At 43.7% G+C, this 18,080-nt stretch overlaps 2 protein-coding genes across 3 annotated transcripts in view; both read left to right on the forward strand.

Annotated features, from left to right (window-relative positions):
- BCAP29 (B cell receptor associated protein 29) overlaps nt 1-18,080 on the forward strand; it is a 920,634-nt gene that overhangs the window by 20,828 nt on the left and 881,726 nt on the right. The window contains exon 8 of one of the 2 annotated variants that reach the window (XM_083701649.1): nt 553-1,613. The exons of the other annotated variant lie outside the window; for it this stretch is intronic. Within the exon in view, the coding sequence (XP_083557775.1) occupies nt 553-591 (39 nt within the window). The 3' untranslated portion in view covers nt 592-1,613. Of the gene's footprint in view, nt 1-552; nt 1,614-18,080 lie in introns of those variants that run through there. 2 annotated transcript variants of the gene reach the window in all.
- The window catches only part of SLC26A4 (solute carrier family 26 member 4), a gene marked incomplete at its 5' end in the record, with an annotated part of 30,893 nt that continues 23,498 nt past the window's right edge, over nt 10,686-18,080 (forward strand). Inside the window, 5 exons of the mRNA XM_083701483.1 lie at nt 10,686-10,837; nt 11,003-11,142; nt 11,788-11,898; nt 13,472-13,656; nt 16,286-16,450. Of these exons, the coding sequence (XP_083557609.1) occupies nt 10,686-10,837; nt 11,003-11,142; nt 11,788-11,898; nt 13,472-13,656; nt 16,286-16,450 (753 nt within the window). The remainder of the gene's footprint in view (nt 10,838-11,002; nt 11,143-11,787; nt 11,899-13,471; nt 13,657-16,285; nt 16,451-18,080) is intronic.

Raw genomic sequence — 18,080 nt, forward strand, 5'->3', positions numbered from 1 at the left:
CTGGTTGAGAGGCAATTTTGTGACACTTCTATGCTGACAGTGCTCCTTCATACTGCAATAAGACTTGAAAAAGCCTTCTATTGGTGCCACAGAAGGCTTTTTTGAAGCTTAATTGTTGAGGAGACAATTTTCAGAGGGGATGGTCACAGCTGGAGAGCTTAGCCTCCCCTTCTTCACTGCAACCCTCCTCCCCTGCCACACTTAGGCTTGATTGAAATATTTTATTGGCTACAGCAGAGAGCTTTTCCTATCCCAAGCCATTGTTGGGAGTTCGTATCTTCCTCAAGATTGCAGCCTTTTTCAAACCTTTTTTTAAGGTGGGGAGATGGAGAGGGAAGACTGTGCATGTGTGAGAGGTTTCACTGGTGTGTGTGTGTGTGTTTGCAATGGAGCATGAGTGGTGCCCACAATAGTTTCTCAGGTTTCCAAACATGCCAGGGTTTGGCAGCCCATAGTGTACACATTTAACTTTGTGGTCATCCTGATTCACAAGTTACCCTGTATAAAGATAGCTTCACTCCTTTTCTCACATGTGTCTCCTTACCTTTACAGTGTTCTTCAGGCGGAAAACATGATAAGAAAGGCCAGTAAATGCAGCACAAGGACATCATTAATACACGTGCATCAACATGAATCGTCTTTTGTTCCTGTCTTTACTCTCCTAAGCTTTGTAAAAACAAGGTCTATTTTCTTTAAAGGGAAATGCTCTGCGTTCGTAGCTGAAACGCTAGGCTGCCAAACATGTTTTATTTTGCAATGGAAATAGTGGCTAGGATCCAAAGACCTACTTTACTTGTGTCCAAGGCGCAGTGGAAGTTTTGCTTTGATTTTTGTTCTTGTTCTTATTTGAATGGCAGATTCCCATGGCATGTCACACAAACTCCATTAAGCTGCAAAAGAGATTTGCCATGTCTCATGGAGGGCTGGTGTTCAAGAAATACAAGTCCGTACCTCCTTTGAGCACACAGCTTTATTTGTGTGGTTATTTGGATGCAGACCAGTAAGCGGTGTGCTGTCAGTATACTGTGAAGAATCTTTTTAAGCCTATAAGGAAAATGTAAAGCAGTTTAAAATGGAAATTTCCATTAACCACTGTTCAGCTTCTATCCACTGTTTTACGCTGAAACTGAAAAAGGTAGGGGATTCTACAACCGCCAGCTATAGTAATGTAGAAGAGGCTTTTTAAACTACATCAAACCATGATGCTAGAAGAATAAGCATAGTGAAACATGCTACATCCAGATAACTTGACAAACAGTAAAAACCACTAAAATAAATTTTAAAGGACTTCACATTTAATTGCATAGTTATTTATAGTTGAGAGTTTCTTCTTTCCCCATCTTTAGATTTTTACTATAGTATACTTTATCTACTTCATGTATTCAAGAATTTGAATATGTTGTATTTTCTTTCTGCAGTGGGCGATACCCCTGAAAAACCCATATACGTAACTTACAAAACAGGCTTTTTATGGTGATTAGTTATTTGTGACATTGTTTCTTTCTTAAAACCTTCATTATCTGCAACTGAAAGGTTTTATTTTTATTTTTTACATTGGTTCCAGTATGCTGCTTGGATGTTGATTTGTTAATAAAAGAGATTGTTTAAGCTTGGTTTATCTTCCTACGTGTCTTAACTTGGAATTCATAAACAACAGACTGCTGTGTTTACTTTGCTCCTGTGACAGTGAAATAATTCCATAAGAATTTATTTGGGCAAAACTAGCCCAAATAGATACCATTATACACTCTGTAAGGGAGGAACTGGTATTTTTAAAAAATCAAAGATTTAGAATGGTGCTTCTGTATACTAATACCAAAAAGTGCAATGAGTATGCAGAGTTTCGTGTTTATATGCATCTGAGCTTGTTGGGGAGAATGTTGTTTGTGTAAGTAAATTTTGTGTTTTGTGTTTCTCTAGTTTCTTCAGCATATGAGGGAAAATTGAAATCTGTTGCATTTGAGTCTGCTGATTCTCTCTTGAAACCTGCACCCAAATGTTTGCTGTTCAAATACCATTACGATGCACTCCAATAAGCTGATCTTGTAAATTCTGGGGACTGTACTGAACACCAACTTTTTTTTATTTCAAAACTTAGTAAAGGCACTGCCAAGTTCATTCAATCAAACCTTTATTGCATTAGCATACAGCCATAGCAGGATAAAACAAAAATGCTAGAGACAAGCAACCAAACAAAATTCAAAGCGATATTACTGGGGTTATGACATTTAAATTACCCTAAGACAATAATGTAAAGATTTAGTTGCCGGCGCCGGGAATCTAGAATGCGGATGTATATAAAGCATATAATGGCCCCAAAATAGGCTCGGCACATTAGGTTAAAAAGGTAATAAAAGAATTAAAAGAGGTCCAGGTCTAGGACACATACCCAGTCAGAGTAGCCCTGAGTTTCAAGGCCTGCACTATAAAGATTGCCACCCCACGTGAAACTTGGGGATTTGCATCCACAAGAAGCGATTTCAAACAGTCTTCCTTAGATGTGATGGTGGACGGGATCAAGAGGAGGAGCTTAGTTTTTATTAGCTCATAAATAGGGCAGTAGAAAAAGAAATGTATGAAGTTCTCCATTCATTGTGCATGGACATAGACGCTGAGTAATAGGGGTCTTGGAGTAAATCCCCTGCAGGAAGGCCGTGGGTATAGAATGGAAACGGGCCATGGTAAACGCTCTTCTCAAATTGGGCTCCGTCAGGTCTATCAAGTAGTTGGCAAGTGATCTTACCACTTTCACTTTAGGGAGCCACATGGAGAGGCGAGCTGTGGTGGACTGTGCCCGGTCCATGGCCCCGTCTCTAGTAAGAATCCAGGCCCGGATTTTATGTTGATCCCAAGATAACAGCGTGTCAAGATCTGGGAGGGAGTAGCGTGCAGTAATAGTCTCCATGGCCTTGCTGTGAGAACAAGTTAAAAAGGCTTGCCTGGCTAAAAGGGAACCTGGGGCTTTGATTAATTTACAATAAAAACTAATAATTCTAATGTGGGCTCTCGCAACAATGGAGGGTTGGCCCAGTTCTGTTCTTAACTGTGCAGCAACCGAGCCCTTGGGGAGACCCAGTAACTTTCGTGCAAAAGAGTTTTGTAGAATCTCGAGCCGTTGTAGTGTTTTTAAATTCCACCCCCAGATTTCAACCCCATACAGTAACGTCGGAAGGACTTTGCTGATAAATGCTTTTCTGATTGGTGGAACCAACTGGCCGCCTTTTGCATAGAAGAATTTCTCCAAGGCTTTGATGGTTCTACGGGCAGCCAGGATGGACATATTTAGGTGAGCTGACCAGCTAAGCCCATGCTGAAAAGTAATACCCAAATACTTGAATGCTGAACAATATTCAATAGAGTGGCCCTCAAAATTCCAAAATGACTTCCAAGTTTTCGTGCCAAAAGTAAGAATTTTGGTTTTGGCGAAATTGATTTTGAGGGAGTTGGTATCACAATATGTCATGAGCCCTCTGAGCATGTTGTTTAAGCCCTGCTTGGTTAAAGTCAGTATCACCATGTCGTCCGCATAGAGTAATATGGGAATCTTGAGCTGTTGTAAAGAGGGGGCAGATTGGTTTAGGGCCTTCATGGTTGTAACGATGTCATTGATGTAGAAATTAAATAGAAAAGGGGCCAAGAGGGAGCCCTGTTTGACCCCTTTATTCAGAGGGAAAGAGTCAGAAAGGGCTCCCAGAGGGCCAAATTTTACTCTGGCCGATATATCATTATGAATTTCCATAAGAAGGTGGAGGAATCTCTTATCTATGTTGGTGTAGCTAAGCTTCTGCCATAGCCTATCTCTAGGGATGGAGTCAAAAGCGGAGGTCAGGTCCACAACTGTAGTTTGCAGTTGAACCTGTTTAGGTATTTATCAATCAGGGTAAATAGAACAAGACATTGGCCAGATGTACTATGACCTTAACGGAAGCCAGCCTGTTCCGGGTGAAATAGCTTTGTTTCTTCTGCCCACTCGATTAATTTCTCAAGCAAGAATCTAGAGTAAACCTTGTATGATATATCCAGCAGGCTGATAGGTCGATAGTTACGCGGATCTTGTGGGTCCCCCTTTTTATGTATTGGGATGACTATGCTCTGTTTCCAGTTAGGTGGGATCTTAAAAGTAGCATTAATAGTGGTAAAGAGAGATGCTAAAATAGGGGCCCACCACGTCTGGTTCGATAAAAACACCTCAGGTGGTATCATATCCTCCCCCGGAGAACTGCCAAGTTATGATAATACGTTTGTTGAGTTCTTGCATTAAAGATCCTACCTACTCCATGACCTGTGGTGGTGATATATTGCTGTGACAATATATATTTTCTGTGACAACTGCTAGTCTGAAGGATCTGGTTAGATATGATCTGCCTCACAATGAAATTTGCCTACCACTGTGTTTTTATGTGCAATACTTGAAATCTCGACCAGTGGAAAGTGCATTTGTTTGGGATTTTATGCAACTTCCGTTTGCGCTAGCTCTTGTCCTTTCCCCACCAATTCCCCGTGCTACCCTTTGAAGTAATATGGAGCAACACAATCCCACTGTGTCTTGCACACCTGAAATCGGGGGCAGGGGATTATCTACAAGGCCTTGTCCATGGGTGCAAACATCAATGAGTGGAGGCCAAGCAAAATGATATGATGAGACAAGATGGTCCCAGACAAGAAGAGTGACCACAAATTCAAGATACTAGTTTATCCAAATCCTTTGCCTTTAGCGGTTTTATTGTATGCGCAATGGTACAGACTCCAATTAAGTTAGCTGCAGCTGCACAAGTAATTCCAATAAATATAAAGGAAAATGGCTTATAAAAAGTTCCTGGTCAGTTGTTTTGCACATATATATATTAGTTCCTCTCACATTCATCTGTCGCAAAGGGATTGGTTTCTTTAAAAGTCAGTTTTCTCCTTCCAGTAGGGACATGAATTGCTGTACTGATATTTCCCTCTCTTATGGGGCCATCAGTAGTTATATCACATGAATACAGTGGTTAAAAAAAAAACACTCAGGAATTGTACAAAAATGTGCAAACTGAGATGGATGTACACCAGACGGATAGTTTACATATGTGTGGCTATGGAGTTGTTTCTTTGACTCAGCAGGAGTTCTTAAAACTTTACACCCAGTTCTTTTCACAGTTTACTTTTATTTTTAAGTAAAAGCATTTCTATTCACCGTTGAAAGACCAGCCTTTTATCTTTTTCTGGTTTCCTTCATCTCTGGCCCTTTTCTCTTAGGGAAGGGAGACCTCTATTCCGAACCTCCCGAACCTCTGCCTCAGCCCCAAGGCTGCAGCATGCCTAGGGGACAGGGCAGATGAGGAGGCACTGGGTGGACTATGCGACAGGACTATTGGTGGTCCTCAGTCTACTGTTTGAGAAATGCTGTCCCATCTCCTGAAAAAGATACTATTCTGATGTTAGCAGCAGGTGATACAAAAGTTGACTGTGGTGATAAATAGGTAGCTTTCCTATCCATGTGAAGGACATACATGTGTGCTAGTAAACATCATAGTTGATCACATATTTGAAACAAACAAAAAAACACAGCACCACAAACAAATACCTTCTGTAGGTGAACAGGCAGAAAAAAACTGAAAAAAGTCATAATGAAAAAAACACTTTTAAAAGAGAGAAGAGAATGACAAGCTTAAGTTTATGACAATTCGCTCTATTTTTATTGAATATAGTAAGAAGAACCTGCTATTTAAAAAAACACAGAAAGCTTTACATAAGGTGTTGTGAATTGAAGTAATGAGTAAATTTTCTCATCTATAAATGAATTGTAGGATCTAATTTAGAATCAAATTATTATATATTTGTACACATGGAAGTATGTTGATATCTTTGTCTACGTATAATCAGTTTATGTATGATCTGCACCAGTATGCAGCTGACACCTGACCCTATTTCTCCATGTCAACCAAACTAATATAAACAAAAACAAAAAAGAGGGAGGGAGAATAATACAAAGTCCTCTTTCAAAGGTTTATTTTAACTTGTCCCACATAGAGAAAGGTGAACCCTTCCAGCTGTCACCTGGGAGCTTCCCTTCTCCCACCTTCCCACCCTGGGAGATCTTCCTTGTCTCACACAGGGTACTTTATCAACTAAGCATCACCTGCATGTTAACTCTTGAGTAGAGGACCATTCAAAATACAAAAGTCTGAAGCAGAACAGGAAAAAAAACAACGCCAGAAGGAAGAAACAGAAAAGGAAAAGGCAAGAGAGCAAAGAAATAAGAACATTAAAGGAAATAGTAAAGGAATTAAAAGGAAAATAAATATTAAAAATGAGTAAAAAGGACTATCTGCCAGCTATATCTACAAGGATTCTCCCAAATAGATGTTAAATCCAGAGTAAACTCCAGCTGTTCCTCTCTCTGCTAGGCGATGTTTTTTCCAGTCTTCATTCATCCGGGCATCTCAACTTCATTCCAAACAGAAAGTCCAAAATAGGTTATCTGGTTATTATAAACATGAACAACAGTCCAATATTAAGAAACATGCTCTGTTCTTGATGTTGTTGCACTCCTCTGGAAGAAGCATGTGTGTAGCAAGGCTTCTCCTGAATTCCACCTTGTCACTAGAGACCCAAGTATATCCAGTAGCTGTAGCTGGTTTTCAAGCCACACCTGTTGCTAGACAGGGATAGTTTGGCCACAGTAATTCGTACTGTGACAACTTCCCATTATTGTAATGTTCTGCATGTATATATTTATTACAACAAAACTCAAATTCTGTTACTTGTTTTGTATTGGGACAGTTCCTAGCTATATTTACATTTATCCACCTGGTTCAGCCAGCAGATTTGTTAATATACTATATAAGGAACAAATAAAGTAAAGATGCAGAGTGTCCACTTATTTTCACTAATGGGGTCACTGCCAACTGAAAAGAAGCATTGACAACCCTGGGAAATTGCAAGAGTTGGGGAAATATTATTTCCATAAACAATTTGTGCAGGGGACTTTGTGAGTCCCTTTCCGCCAAGGATCTGTTAAGCATGCAACTATGAAATGGCTCAACTTTGTGCTCCAACTTCCATACTAATTAAGAATACTAGTTCAAGCACATGGAAGAATTGTTAAATTTGGGCTTTGAGTCATAGTCGTAGTGTGGAGAGCCAAACTGGAAAGGCTACCATAACAGAAAATACACAGGAGCAGAAGTGGTGACTGTTTTGGGACCAAATGTAGGGTTGGGATTTTCCAGTTTCAAATGCTACAGTTCCAGTAACTACAAGCCTACCTTCTACAGCATTTCTGCAATGACAAAGCGTGGTGTCTCCTTGATACACAGTAAAACACTAACTGCAATGTGCAATTTACTTATATATTGCTAAGACATAAAACTGCTGATTTGTACAACTGGTATCCAGTTTTTCCTTTAGCAAAAGTTTAAGTAACTAATAGCTATTCTAGTTCCTGTTATCATATGCCTTGTATCAGGACAAAGAGAAGGAAAAGGAGCCCGTACGCTTGAAGAAAAATATAAACAAACATGAGGACAAGGATACATTAGCATACACAAAATATTGGTGTTTTGAAGGCAACAACCCCCTGATTCTCTCAGCATATTAATTAGGGTATGCATGCATCCCAGTTCCTTATTCTTTTCTATATACATTGGCAGTTATTGGCACAAAGGCAGTAGGCTAGTGTTTCCTGGGTGAAACCGAAGATTTTGGGCTGAATGCTTTGCTAGGGTTTTTCATAGAGGAAACATATTCGCTGGTGCCAATATATAATGTGAAGCACTTGAAAGCTTAATTTGGGGGTGAACCCTCAGTTCCTTGTTATTTCCCCCTATATGTTGACTCTTACTGAATGGGGTAATATACTTGACCATGTCATGCACCCAAAGGAAGCATTGGGCCAGTTGTGATGCTAGGGTACCCCAAAACTACAATCTCCTCCTTGTTGCGTCCGTGATATGAGCTGGCCAAAAAGGTTTTTGTGGCACGCCCCCTTCTCCTAGTTCTTTTCTCAATTCTACATGGTCACTAGGGGAGGTTGTTGGGCCAAAATGAAGTGGCGCAGGGATTTTCATAGAGGACTCCCTCCTAGACTTACGGGTGTCTGATTTGCAGTGTGTACCCGCTTCTTTTTTTAAAAAAAAAACAATATTTATTCAAAGTTTAAAAGTTACAAAAAGAAAAAAAGAACAATACCAAAAAAAGAATACAACAGAGAAAAAATAAAAAATAAAAATACATTCTCTTAAAAAAAACAAAGAAAAAGAACAGATTAAACCTTTATATAACTTTCTTCCTTTACTTCTTTCCTTGACCTCCTCACACCTCCCAGTTTTGTATTCTAGTTCAAATCGTTGTTTCAGCAAATCCTTCCAACCTAATTTTCATTTAAGTAATTTAATTTAATATGTTATATTTTAACGTCCTCTCTTTCGTCAATTTCATCAACTCATTTTTACTTAATCCTTTATATCATTTCTACCAAAACCACCTAGCTTTCTTTTTCCAACATCTTTCTAACATTCCTTAATTTTACAATATTTTTGAAGATTTTGAAGGGCAAAGCAGATTTTGAATTTTGACTGAAGATCCTTATTGTGGACCTCAAAGGGGACATGGAGATTTATGGCACTACTAAGAGTATCTTGAGATGTTCCTGAGCTCCACATTATACATGCTAAGGCCAGGGCCTTTATAGAATTGACATTTAGGTTCCTGCTTAAAATTCCCCAATTCACTCACACCCAGGAGTGTCACACTGAATAAAATATGGGGCCTCAGGTAATCCACATAGTCACATGATGTGGCAGACATATACCAATGTCCATCAATTTTGGGGACCCTGATTCCCTCAATTTGGGGGTGGGGGTGGCAAACGGACCTTGGCTCCTATGGATCCAGCTATCTCAATGTATTAATCCGACCTAGTGTTCTGTGGTGTGTTTTGTTCATATTTCATGAACACACTTTTGTTGTTGATTTTACGCTGTTTGCTGCCTTGGTTTTTTTTACACGTGGTGGCACAGCTTTTTTATTTTTGCAAATGAATGAATGAATGAATGAATGAATGATACGGTCCAGCCCAGAGCTTAACTTTGGAACGCATCAGGGGCAGAAAAACTCCTTCAGCTCCGTTTCAAAGGTTCATGGGGTTGAGAATGGGAAACAGGTAACGGGAGGGAGGCAGGCAGGCAGGCAGGGAGGCGGCAACCTGTCACATCGGCTCTGTTTGCCTGTAAATAAAGGCTAAAGCGGCTGAGGCTGGGCTGGCTGTATAAATGCTGCGGGCGGGTCAAAGCTGGGGCTCTGGGGGCGAGCAGCGCAGGTGAGAAGGAGGTGCGCTCGAAGAAGAAGAAGAAGAAGAAGAAGAAGAAGAAGAAGAAGAAGAAGAAGAAGAAGAAGAAGAAGAAGAAGTTGTTGTTTTGAGGTTCTTCGGCGCTTCAGGACCCGGACAGCGGCGCTGCCTTGGCGCGCCAGAGCGAGCTGAGGCGAAGAGGCAGCGAGCTGTGGCGAGCGGTGGGAACGGAGCGCGCGGGAGCAGCTGACGCGGTTAGCGCGGATTTGGCGGGACGCGAAGGGGAGCGAATGGGAGCGCGCGCGGGGCGGAGGTCGTCTGCGGTTGGACTACAACTCCCGTCATACCCAGCTAGCGAAAGCAGCGGTCAGGGACGATGGGAACTGTAGTCCCAAAGCAGCTGGGGACTCCAGTTAGGGGGAGACGGGTCTAGGCTAGACCAGTGTTTCCCAACCTTGGGTCTCCAGCTTTTTTCAAACTACAACTCCCATCATCCCTACCTAGCAAGACCAGTGGCCAGGGATGATGGGAATGGTAGTCCAAAAACAGCTAGAGAATCATGATTGGGAAACACTGGGCTAGACCGTGGCGCAAGGAGAGGGAGGGAGGCTAGCGCAGGTTGACACGCAAGAAAGGGACTGTGGAGATGGAAGAGAGAAAGTGAGATAGATAGATAAAAAGAAAGAAAGAAAGAAAGAAAGAAAGAAAGAAAGAAAGGGGTCGAGGAGCTTATATCCTAAGTAGATAAAACAGAATTTGCTTCCCCCCCCCCCAGCCCTTTCCTTAAAGGAAGAGGCGCCAGAATATCGTCAGAATGGCGCACCCGTGTCTCTCCATGTGGGGAAGTTGCTCAGGCTGTTCTCCCCACACACACAGAGGTGCAGAATGTTCTGGCTTTTAGGAAAGAAAATAAAAAAAGCAGAGGCCTTAGCGATCAGATTGAGGAGTTTTTTTGGGGGGTGTTTTTTTTGAGAGGTGGGTGTCAGACTGCATTCAGAGCCAGTGGCGTAGCGTGGGTTGTCAGCACCCGGGGCAAGGCAAGTAATTTGCACCCCCTAACCCGTGGATTTGCGCCCCCTAAACCTAACCCCCAGATGTTGCGCCCGGTGTGGCCAGCCCCCCCCCTGCACCCCCCACGCTACACCACTGTTCAGAGCAAAATAATGGGGCACCCTTGACCAGAAGGGAGAAGCTGGCTGGAGGGTCCCTGAAGAGGAGCAGGAGCCGGCCGTCTCGGAAGCTCCATCCCCTGGGAAGATGCTTGTGTTGCCAGAGGCCGGCTTCACCTGGCTCTGCCAGGTGTGGGCGAAGTTTGCAGGGCGTGCTGTCCTTGATGGCTGGCTGCCTCTGGAGACCGTGTGCTTAGGGGACCCTGTCCTTCTCCTTCATTGTTTCCACCTGTCGACAGGGCAGGGACATGGCCGCAGGTGGAGGCGATGGAGCCCTCCCGGATCTCAGCCGCTATGTGGTGTCCCGGCCCGTGTACAATGAGCCTACCTTTCAAGAGGAGAACGAGAGGAAATTGGTGGTGCCCAAAACACTCCGGGAACGAGTCCAGAAAACTTGCAGGTGACTGACCGGCTGCCATACATCACGGTTTGGTGGCGGGGGGCAGGGGCAGGTGACACCTAAGAAATTTAAAAAATCCTGGATCGAAGGAGGGTGGGCCATGGCAGGGGAGGCAGGGGCATTTCACAGTACGACTCGAGCAATTTAACATTTTGTCCTTGGCAGCTGTTCAAGAAGAAAAGCCATTCAGGTAACCAAGACCTTGTTCCCTATTTTGGAATGGCTGCCTAAGTACAGAGTGAAGGAATGGCTCATCAGCGATATAATTTCCGGTATCAGTACTGGACTTGTGGCTACTTTACAAGGTAAGAGAGATCCAATCTTTCTCCTACTATTATTATGGGGTGGGGTGGGGTGGGGTGGGGTGGTGGGGATTAGAATGTAATGAAGTTGCCTAAACTCTGTCTTGCAGTTGTGGGTCACTGCCCTGATTTACTTAACCATTTTTTTAAAAGACTCGTCAGCAATCTGGAGAAGTTCAGGGCTGCATCTTCATTTGGAGCAAAATAAGTTAGGATCCAGCTGAAAATCTGGCTAACTTGCAAATTTCAAACATGAATAGCTCCTATTTGTACATGGAACTTTGTTTAAGATGTGGAATACAGACGTCAATAATACCTGTGTAGAAAGGTACTACTTGATGTAGATATCTAAAGAGTCTATTGTAAGATTAGTCAATACAGTGGTACCTCGGGTTAAGTACTTAATTCGTTCCGGAGGTCCGTTCTTAACCTGAAACTGTTCTTAACCTGAAGCACCACTTTAGCTAATGGGGCCTCCTGCTGCCGCCGCGCCGCCGGAGCACGATTTCTGTTCTCATCCTGAAGCAAAGTTCTTAACCTGAAGCACTATTTCTGGGTTAGCAGAGTCTGTAACCTGAAGCGTATGTAACCTGAAGCGTATGTAACCCGAGGTACCACTGTACAATACTTTATTTTCTATCATTTCAGGCTTGGCATATGCACTACTGGTTGCCGTTCCCGTTGGATATGGTCTCTACTCTGCTTTTTTTCCCATCCTGACTTACTTCTTCTTGGGAACATCAAGACACATCTCAGTTGGTAATTATATATTTCTCATGTTACTATCAGCCAGCTATTAATTACAGAATGTCAAACTTATTCAAAGGTATTGGAATATCTCAGACAGTAGTTTTAGTGGAACCAGTTTACTAATATACTTTTATGGTGGCATCTTCTTATTGTGTTTGAGTAGACCTTTATTTTTCCACAAAGTGTAGAATTGCAAGGGACCACAAGGGTCATCTAGTCCAACCCCCAAAATGCAGAAATATTTTTGCCCAGTGTGGGGCTCGAACCTACCAACCTGAGATTAAGAGCCTCATGCGCTACCAACTGAGCTAACTTTCTGCCATGACTACTGGAAATAGCTTTGATGCCTACATTATATGTATGTAATCTTTTATTTTGCTAGTACTGTTCCTTAGCAGAGCTCTTTACAAGACATCAGGTTCAATGCCAGTTTTGATTCACTTAGGCTCACACAGGTCCAAATGTAATAGTTAAGCACTTTAAACTCAGCATGATGACTTCAATGTATTAACTGCTAATTCTATATGACAGACAGCTGTGACAATAATGCAGAAAATATACACTCTCAAGGACTCTAGTTTATGATGTGTATGACAATCTGGATCTTAAATCCTTTTTTCCTGTGGTAGCTTTGGGTGATAGACAATGTTAGCCATTCTCTGAGTAATAATAATAATAATAATAATAATAATAATAATAATTTATTTGTACCCCACCCACCTGGCTGGGTTTCCCCAGCCACTCTGGGCGGCTTCCAACAAAGATTAGAAATACATTAAAATGTCACACATTAAAAACTTCCCTGAACAGGACTGCCTTCAGATGTCTTCTGAATGTCAGGTAGTTGTTTATCTCTTTGACATCTGATGGGAGGGCGTTCAACAGGGCGGGCGCCACTACTGAGAAGGCCCTCTGCCTGGTTCCCTGTAGCTTTGCTTCTCGCAATGAGGGAACTGCCAGAAGGCCCTCAGAGCTGGACCTCAGTGTCCGGGCAGAACGATGGGGATGGAGACACTCCTTCAGGTATACTGAGTAGACCCATTGAAATCAATTGACAACTCGAGTCCATTAATTTCAAGGGGTCTGCACTGCGTATGGCTAACACTGAGCAGCACCCTGATTCTTTAAACTGACAAAACATCATCATCATCATTTATTTCTACCCTGCCCATCTGGCTGGGTTTCCACAGCCATTCTGCATGGCTCCCAATCGAACATTAAAAACACATACAGCATTAAACATTTAAACACTTCCCTAAACAGGGCTGCCTTCAGATGTCTTTTAAAAGTAGGATAGTTGCTTATTTCCTTGGCATCTGATGGGAGGGCGTTCCACAGGGCAGGCGCCACTACTGAGAAGGCCCTCTGCCTGGCTCCCTGCAACCTCACATCTCACAGTGAGGGAACTGCTAGAAGGCCCTCTGCTCTGCATATCATAAAACATTGGTTTTATTATTCCTTTGGATGTTTGGTATAATTTAGTGCTTCTACATTTTAAGCTAATTTTGTTGTTTTATTGTTAGCCGTTTGAAGCACGCTGTTAAGAAATGCTATGTAAAATATATAAAATTATTCCCAATAGGACCTTTCCCAGTCGTCAGTTTGATGGTGGGCTCAGTAGTACTGAGCATGGCGCCTGATGAAAAATTCCACATGGTCAGCAGCAACATGACAGGGCTGAACCAAACAGTTATAGATATCGCATCAAGAGATGCCGAGAGAGTGATTATTGCCAGCACCATCACGTTTTTGGTTGGCATTCTCCAGGTAATGTGGATTGGATAAAACTGTCTCAAATGTTGCTGCTTTTATACTTTATGAAAGAATTGATGAAGTAATAGAAGAAGCAGCTTCATGCTAAACACTCAACTAGAGCCAAAATGTACTCAAATAATAAAGTAGAATGCAAGTTTGCTCGCCTCACATTTATTGTTCTGCACAGTTTGGGAATAGCAAGCATTTGTATCATTTGTATCTTTTATGTCATGGGATTTGCGGGTGGTGCTGTGGGTTAAACCACAGAGCCTAGGACTTGCCGGACAGAAGGTCAGCGGTTCGAATCCCCACGACGGGGTGAGCTCCTGTTGCTCGGTCCCTGCTCCTGCCAACCTAGCAGTTTGAAAGCACGTCAAAGTGCGAGGAGATTAATAGTTACCGCTATGGCGGGAAGGTAAACGGCGTTTCCATGCGCTGCTCTGGTTCGCCAGTCATGCTGGCCACATGACTCGGAAGCTGTACGCCAGCTCCCTCAGCCAATAAAGCGAGATGAGCGCCGCAACCCCAGAGTCGGTCACGACTGGACCTAATGGTCAGGGGTCCCTTTACCTTTACCTTTGTCATGGGATTAAAGCCTTGCATTTTGTATCTTGTTTCTTGTAGGCAGTAAAAAATGGCTTTTTAGTCTTCTTGCATTTCAGTACGATCATTTTAAAGGTGGGAAAGCCAGACCATTAAAAGAGAAAATAACTATTGAAAATCTATCTAAAAACAACAAGCAAGGCCTTCATGTAAATCCATACAGCTGGTCACCTGGTACTTACTCTTAAGTCCTACACAAGTAGAGACCAGGATACATGGAAGAATCTTTTCACCAGCTTGCCCATGTACTGAAATGATAATTCGAGGCTCTCCTCTGGTTGAACCAATGGGCAGAGGTGCAGTGGGTTAAAACTGGGAGCAGGGCCTTCTCAGTTGTGGCACCCCATTTTTGGGAGTCTTTCTGCCTGGCACCCACTTGATTGTCTTGGGTGCCACGTGAAAACCTTGATATTTTCCTAGACTTTCGATTTTTAAATGGTGAGAACATTCCATGCTGCTAGTTTTATTTAATGTTTTGAATTTTTTGCTGTTTATTTAGTGCTCGTTCTTACTGTTTTTATACAACAGAATTCAAATAAATAAATGAATTGCATAAATTGGAGCTAAGAGATTAAAACAGACAAAAGAAGAGTCGGATCGAGGCGGGTCGGGGCTGCTGATTCTTCTAGACCTGTCAGCAGCCTTCGACATGGTCGATCACGAACTCCTGGACCACCGCCTTGCCGACGTGGGGATCCAGGGCACAGTCCTTCAATGGCTGCGCTCGTTTCTCTCTGGTCGGGGACAGAGGGTGGCGCTTGGGAGGGAATTGTCATCCCGCCACTCCTTGGTGTGTGGTGTGCCCCAGGGTGCAATACTCTCCCCGATGCTTTTTAACATCTTTATGCGCCCCCTCGCCCAGCTTGTCCGGAGTTTTGGGCTGGGCTGCCATCAGTATGCTGATGACACCCAACTCTATCTGTTGATGGACGGCCACCCGGACTCGGCCCCAGACACACTGATCAGATGCTTGGAGGCTGTGGCTGGATGGTTTCGTGGGAGCCGGTTGAAGTTAAATCCTTCGAAGACAGAGGTCCTCTGGCTGGGACGGGACGACATGGGACTGAGGGGGCAACTCCCATCTCTTGCGGGGGTGCAATTAGTGCCAGCACCGTCCGTTAAGAGTTTGGGTGTAATCTTCGATACCTCCCTCTCCATGGAGGCGCAGATTGCAGCTATAACAAAGGCGGCATTTTTTCATCTCCGCCAAGCTAAGCAGTTGGCTCCTTACCTCTCTCGCCCTGACCTAGCCACTGTGATCCACGTGACGGTCACCTCCAGACTGGATTATTGTAACTCGCTCTATGTGGGGCTGCCCTTGAGACTGACCCAGAAACTCCAGCGGGTGCAGAATGCCGCAGCGAGACTCCTTACGGGGTCTTCGCTTAGAGATCACATTCATCCGGTGCTATACAAGCTGCACTGGCTCCCGATGGAGTACAGGATCAGGTTTAAGGTGCTGGTTTTAACTTTCAAAGCCCTATACGGCCTAGGGCCCTCGTACCTACGGGACCGCCTCTCCTGGTATGCCCCACAGAGGAACTTACGGTCTTCAAATAAAAACACCTTGAAGGTCCCAAGCCACAGAGAGGATAGGCTGGCCTCAACTAGAGCCAGGGCTTTTTCGGCTGCGGCTCCAACCTGGTGGAACGCTCTGTCACAAGAGATAAGGGCCCTGCAGGACTTGACATCTTTCCGCAGGGCCTGCAAGACAGAGCTGTTCCACCAGGCCTTTGGTCAGGGCGCAGCCTGACTCCCTCCTTTGGCAATCTTTACAAGACTTTAGTTTATGGTTGCCATTAATTTTGATTTTAATTCATTTTTATAATGTTTTATAATGTTGTACTGTTTTAGTGTTGTTAGCCGCCCTGAGCCCAGCTTCGGCTGGGGAGGGCGGGATATAAATAAAATTTATTATTATTTTATTATTGATCACTCTATGTTAGGTGGCTAAATCCTGAATTTTTGTTAAAATCATGGGCTATTCTAACGCTTTCTAACTGTTCATAAAACTATTCCGTGCTTCTTCTTTTTCCAGCTAGTGTTTGGATTTCTTCAGATTGGTTTTATCGTGAGATATCTTGCTGATCCACTGGTCGGGGGTTTTACAACAGCTGCAGCATTTCAAGTGTTCGTTTCACAGCTGAAGATCGTCTTAAACGTCCCAACCCAAAACTACAATGGGGTCCTTTCCATAATCTATGTAAGTGTGTCTTGCTGAGCTGGGGGTTGTGCTGGGCCTGATGGACTGGCTGCTATAGATGGCAGTTGAGGGAGGAGACTGTTGGAGCTAGTGTTTCAGCCAAGTGGATGTTAATTTAGCTATTAGATCACTCTATGCATTTATATGGGACGCAGGTGGCGCTGTGGGTTAAAGCCTCAGTGCCTAGGACTTGCCGATCGAAAGGTCAGCGGTTCGAATCCCTGCGGCGGGGTGCGCTCCCGCTGCTCGGTCCCAGCGCCTGCCAACCTAGCAGTTCAAAAGCACCTCCAGGTGCAAGTAGATAAATAGGGACCGCTTACCAGCGGGAAGGTAAACGGCGTTTCCGTGTGCGGCTCTGGCTCTGGCTCTGGCCAGAGCAGCTTCGTCACGCTGGCCACGTGACCCGGAAGTGTCTCCGGACAGCGCTGGCCCCTGGCCTCTTGAGTGAGATGGGCGCACAACCCCAGAGTCTGTCAAGACTGGCCCGTACGGGCAGGGGTACCTTTACCTTTACCTTTATGCATTTATATACAAGTGGAGCCGGCAACAAAATGCTGCAGCGTGGAGTTATTCAGCCAGCCATATCTTCTTTCAGGGTGCTCCACTACACTCCCCCTCCCTCCCGTTTTCTACGCCTCCTGCAACAGTTAGTCATCATTCTGTGGGCAGTGAACATACTCATTTCCCATTGGCTGTTTTGGGTTTAGTTTTGGTTTTGCTCCCTTGAATATTTTTCCTTCTACTTCAGACTTTCAGATTTCCCAAACATGTTGATATGTTTTCGGCTACACAGCCATTTGTTTTTTTGAACCTGAGTTTGCTGTTACCTGATACATACAAGTGGAACATGCAGCACAATATTGCATTTTGGAGTGCTTGTCTTTGGGATTCTGGTCAACCTGCCATGCCCACTTTGCCACCTGCCAGCTGAGCATGCTCGGTCCTCCTTGAACAGTTTTAGGGGGTTCTCTGTCTTACATCCCCCCCTCCTAATTTTCTTTTGTACTTCTGCAAGCCTTGGGCTTCCCTGCAATTCTGTGATACCACTTGCGTGTGCTTTGGTCTCACCCATACACAAAGAATGAGTTTGCTATTAGTATATAAGGTGATAAACACACTCATACAAACACAAGAGATTCACAGCACAATCACATACTGTATTTTTTGCTCTATAAGACTCACTTTTTCCCTCCTAAAAAGTAAGAGGAAATGTGTGCGCGTCTTATGGAGCGAATGCAGGCTGCGCAGCTATCCCAGAAGCCAGAACAGCAAGAGGGATTGCTGCTTTCACTGCGCAGCGATCCCTCTTGCTGTTCCGGCTTCTGAGATGCAGAATATTTTTTTCCTTGTTTTCCTCCTCCAAAAACTAGGTGCGTCTTGTGGTCTGGTGCGTCTTATAGAGCGAAAAATACGGTACTTTTCTTCTAAGAAGTACGTCTAACTGAGTTCAAGGAGTCTTGCTCCCAGGTATAGGGTTGCAGCCTTGGCTCTTGTTTTCTTTTAGTATTTGTAACTGTAGATATTAGTAGCTGGCAGATATTAGTTTCTGAGCTTTCCTGAACCTGTAATCGTTATTGTGTCTTGGGTTCCATCTGCACTATTTCATTTAGGGTGGTATAATACCACAGTC

This window comes from Podarcis gaigeae (genome assembly GCF_964106915.1).
Source record: "Podarcis gaigeae genome assembly, chromosome: 10".
NCBI lineage: Eukaryota > Metazoa > Chordata > Lepidosauria > Squamata > Lacertidae > Podarcis > Podarcis gaigeae.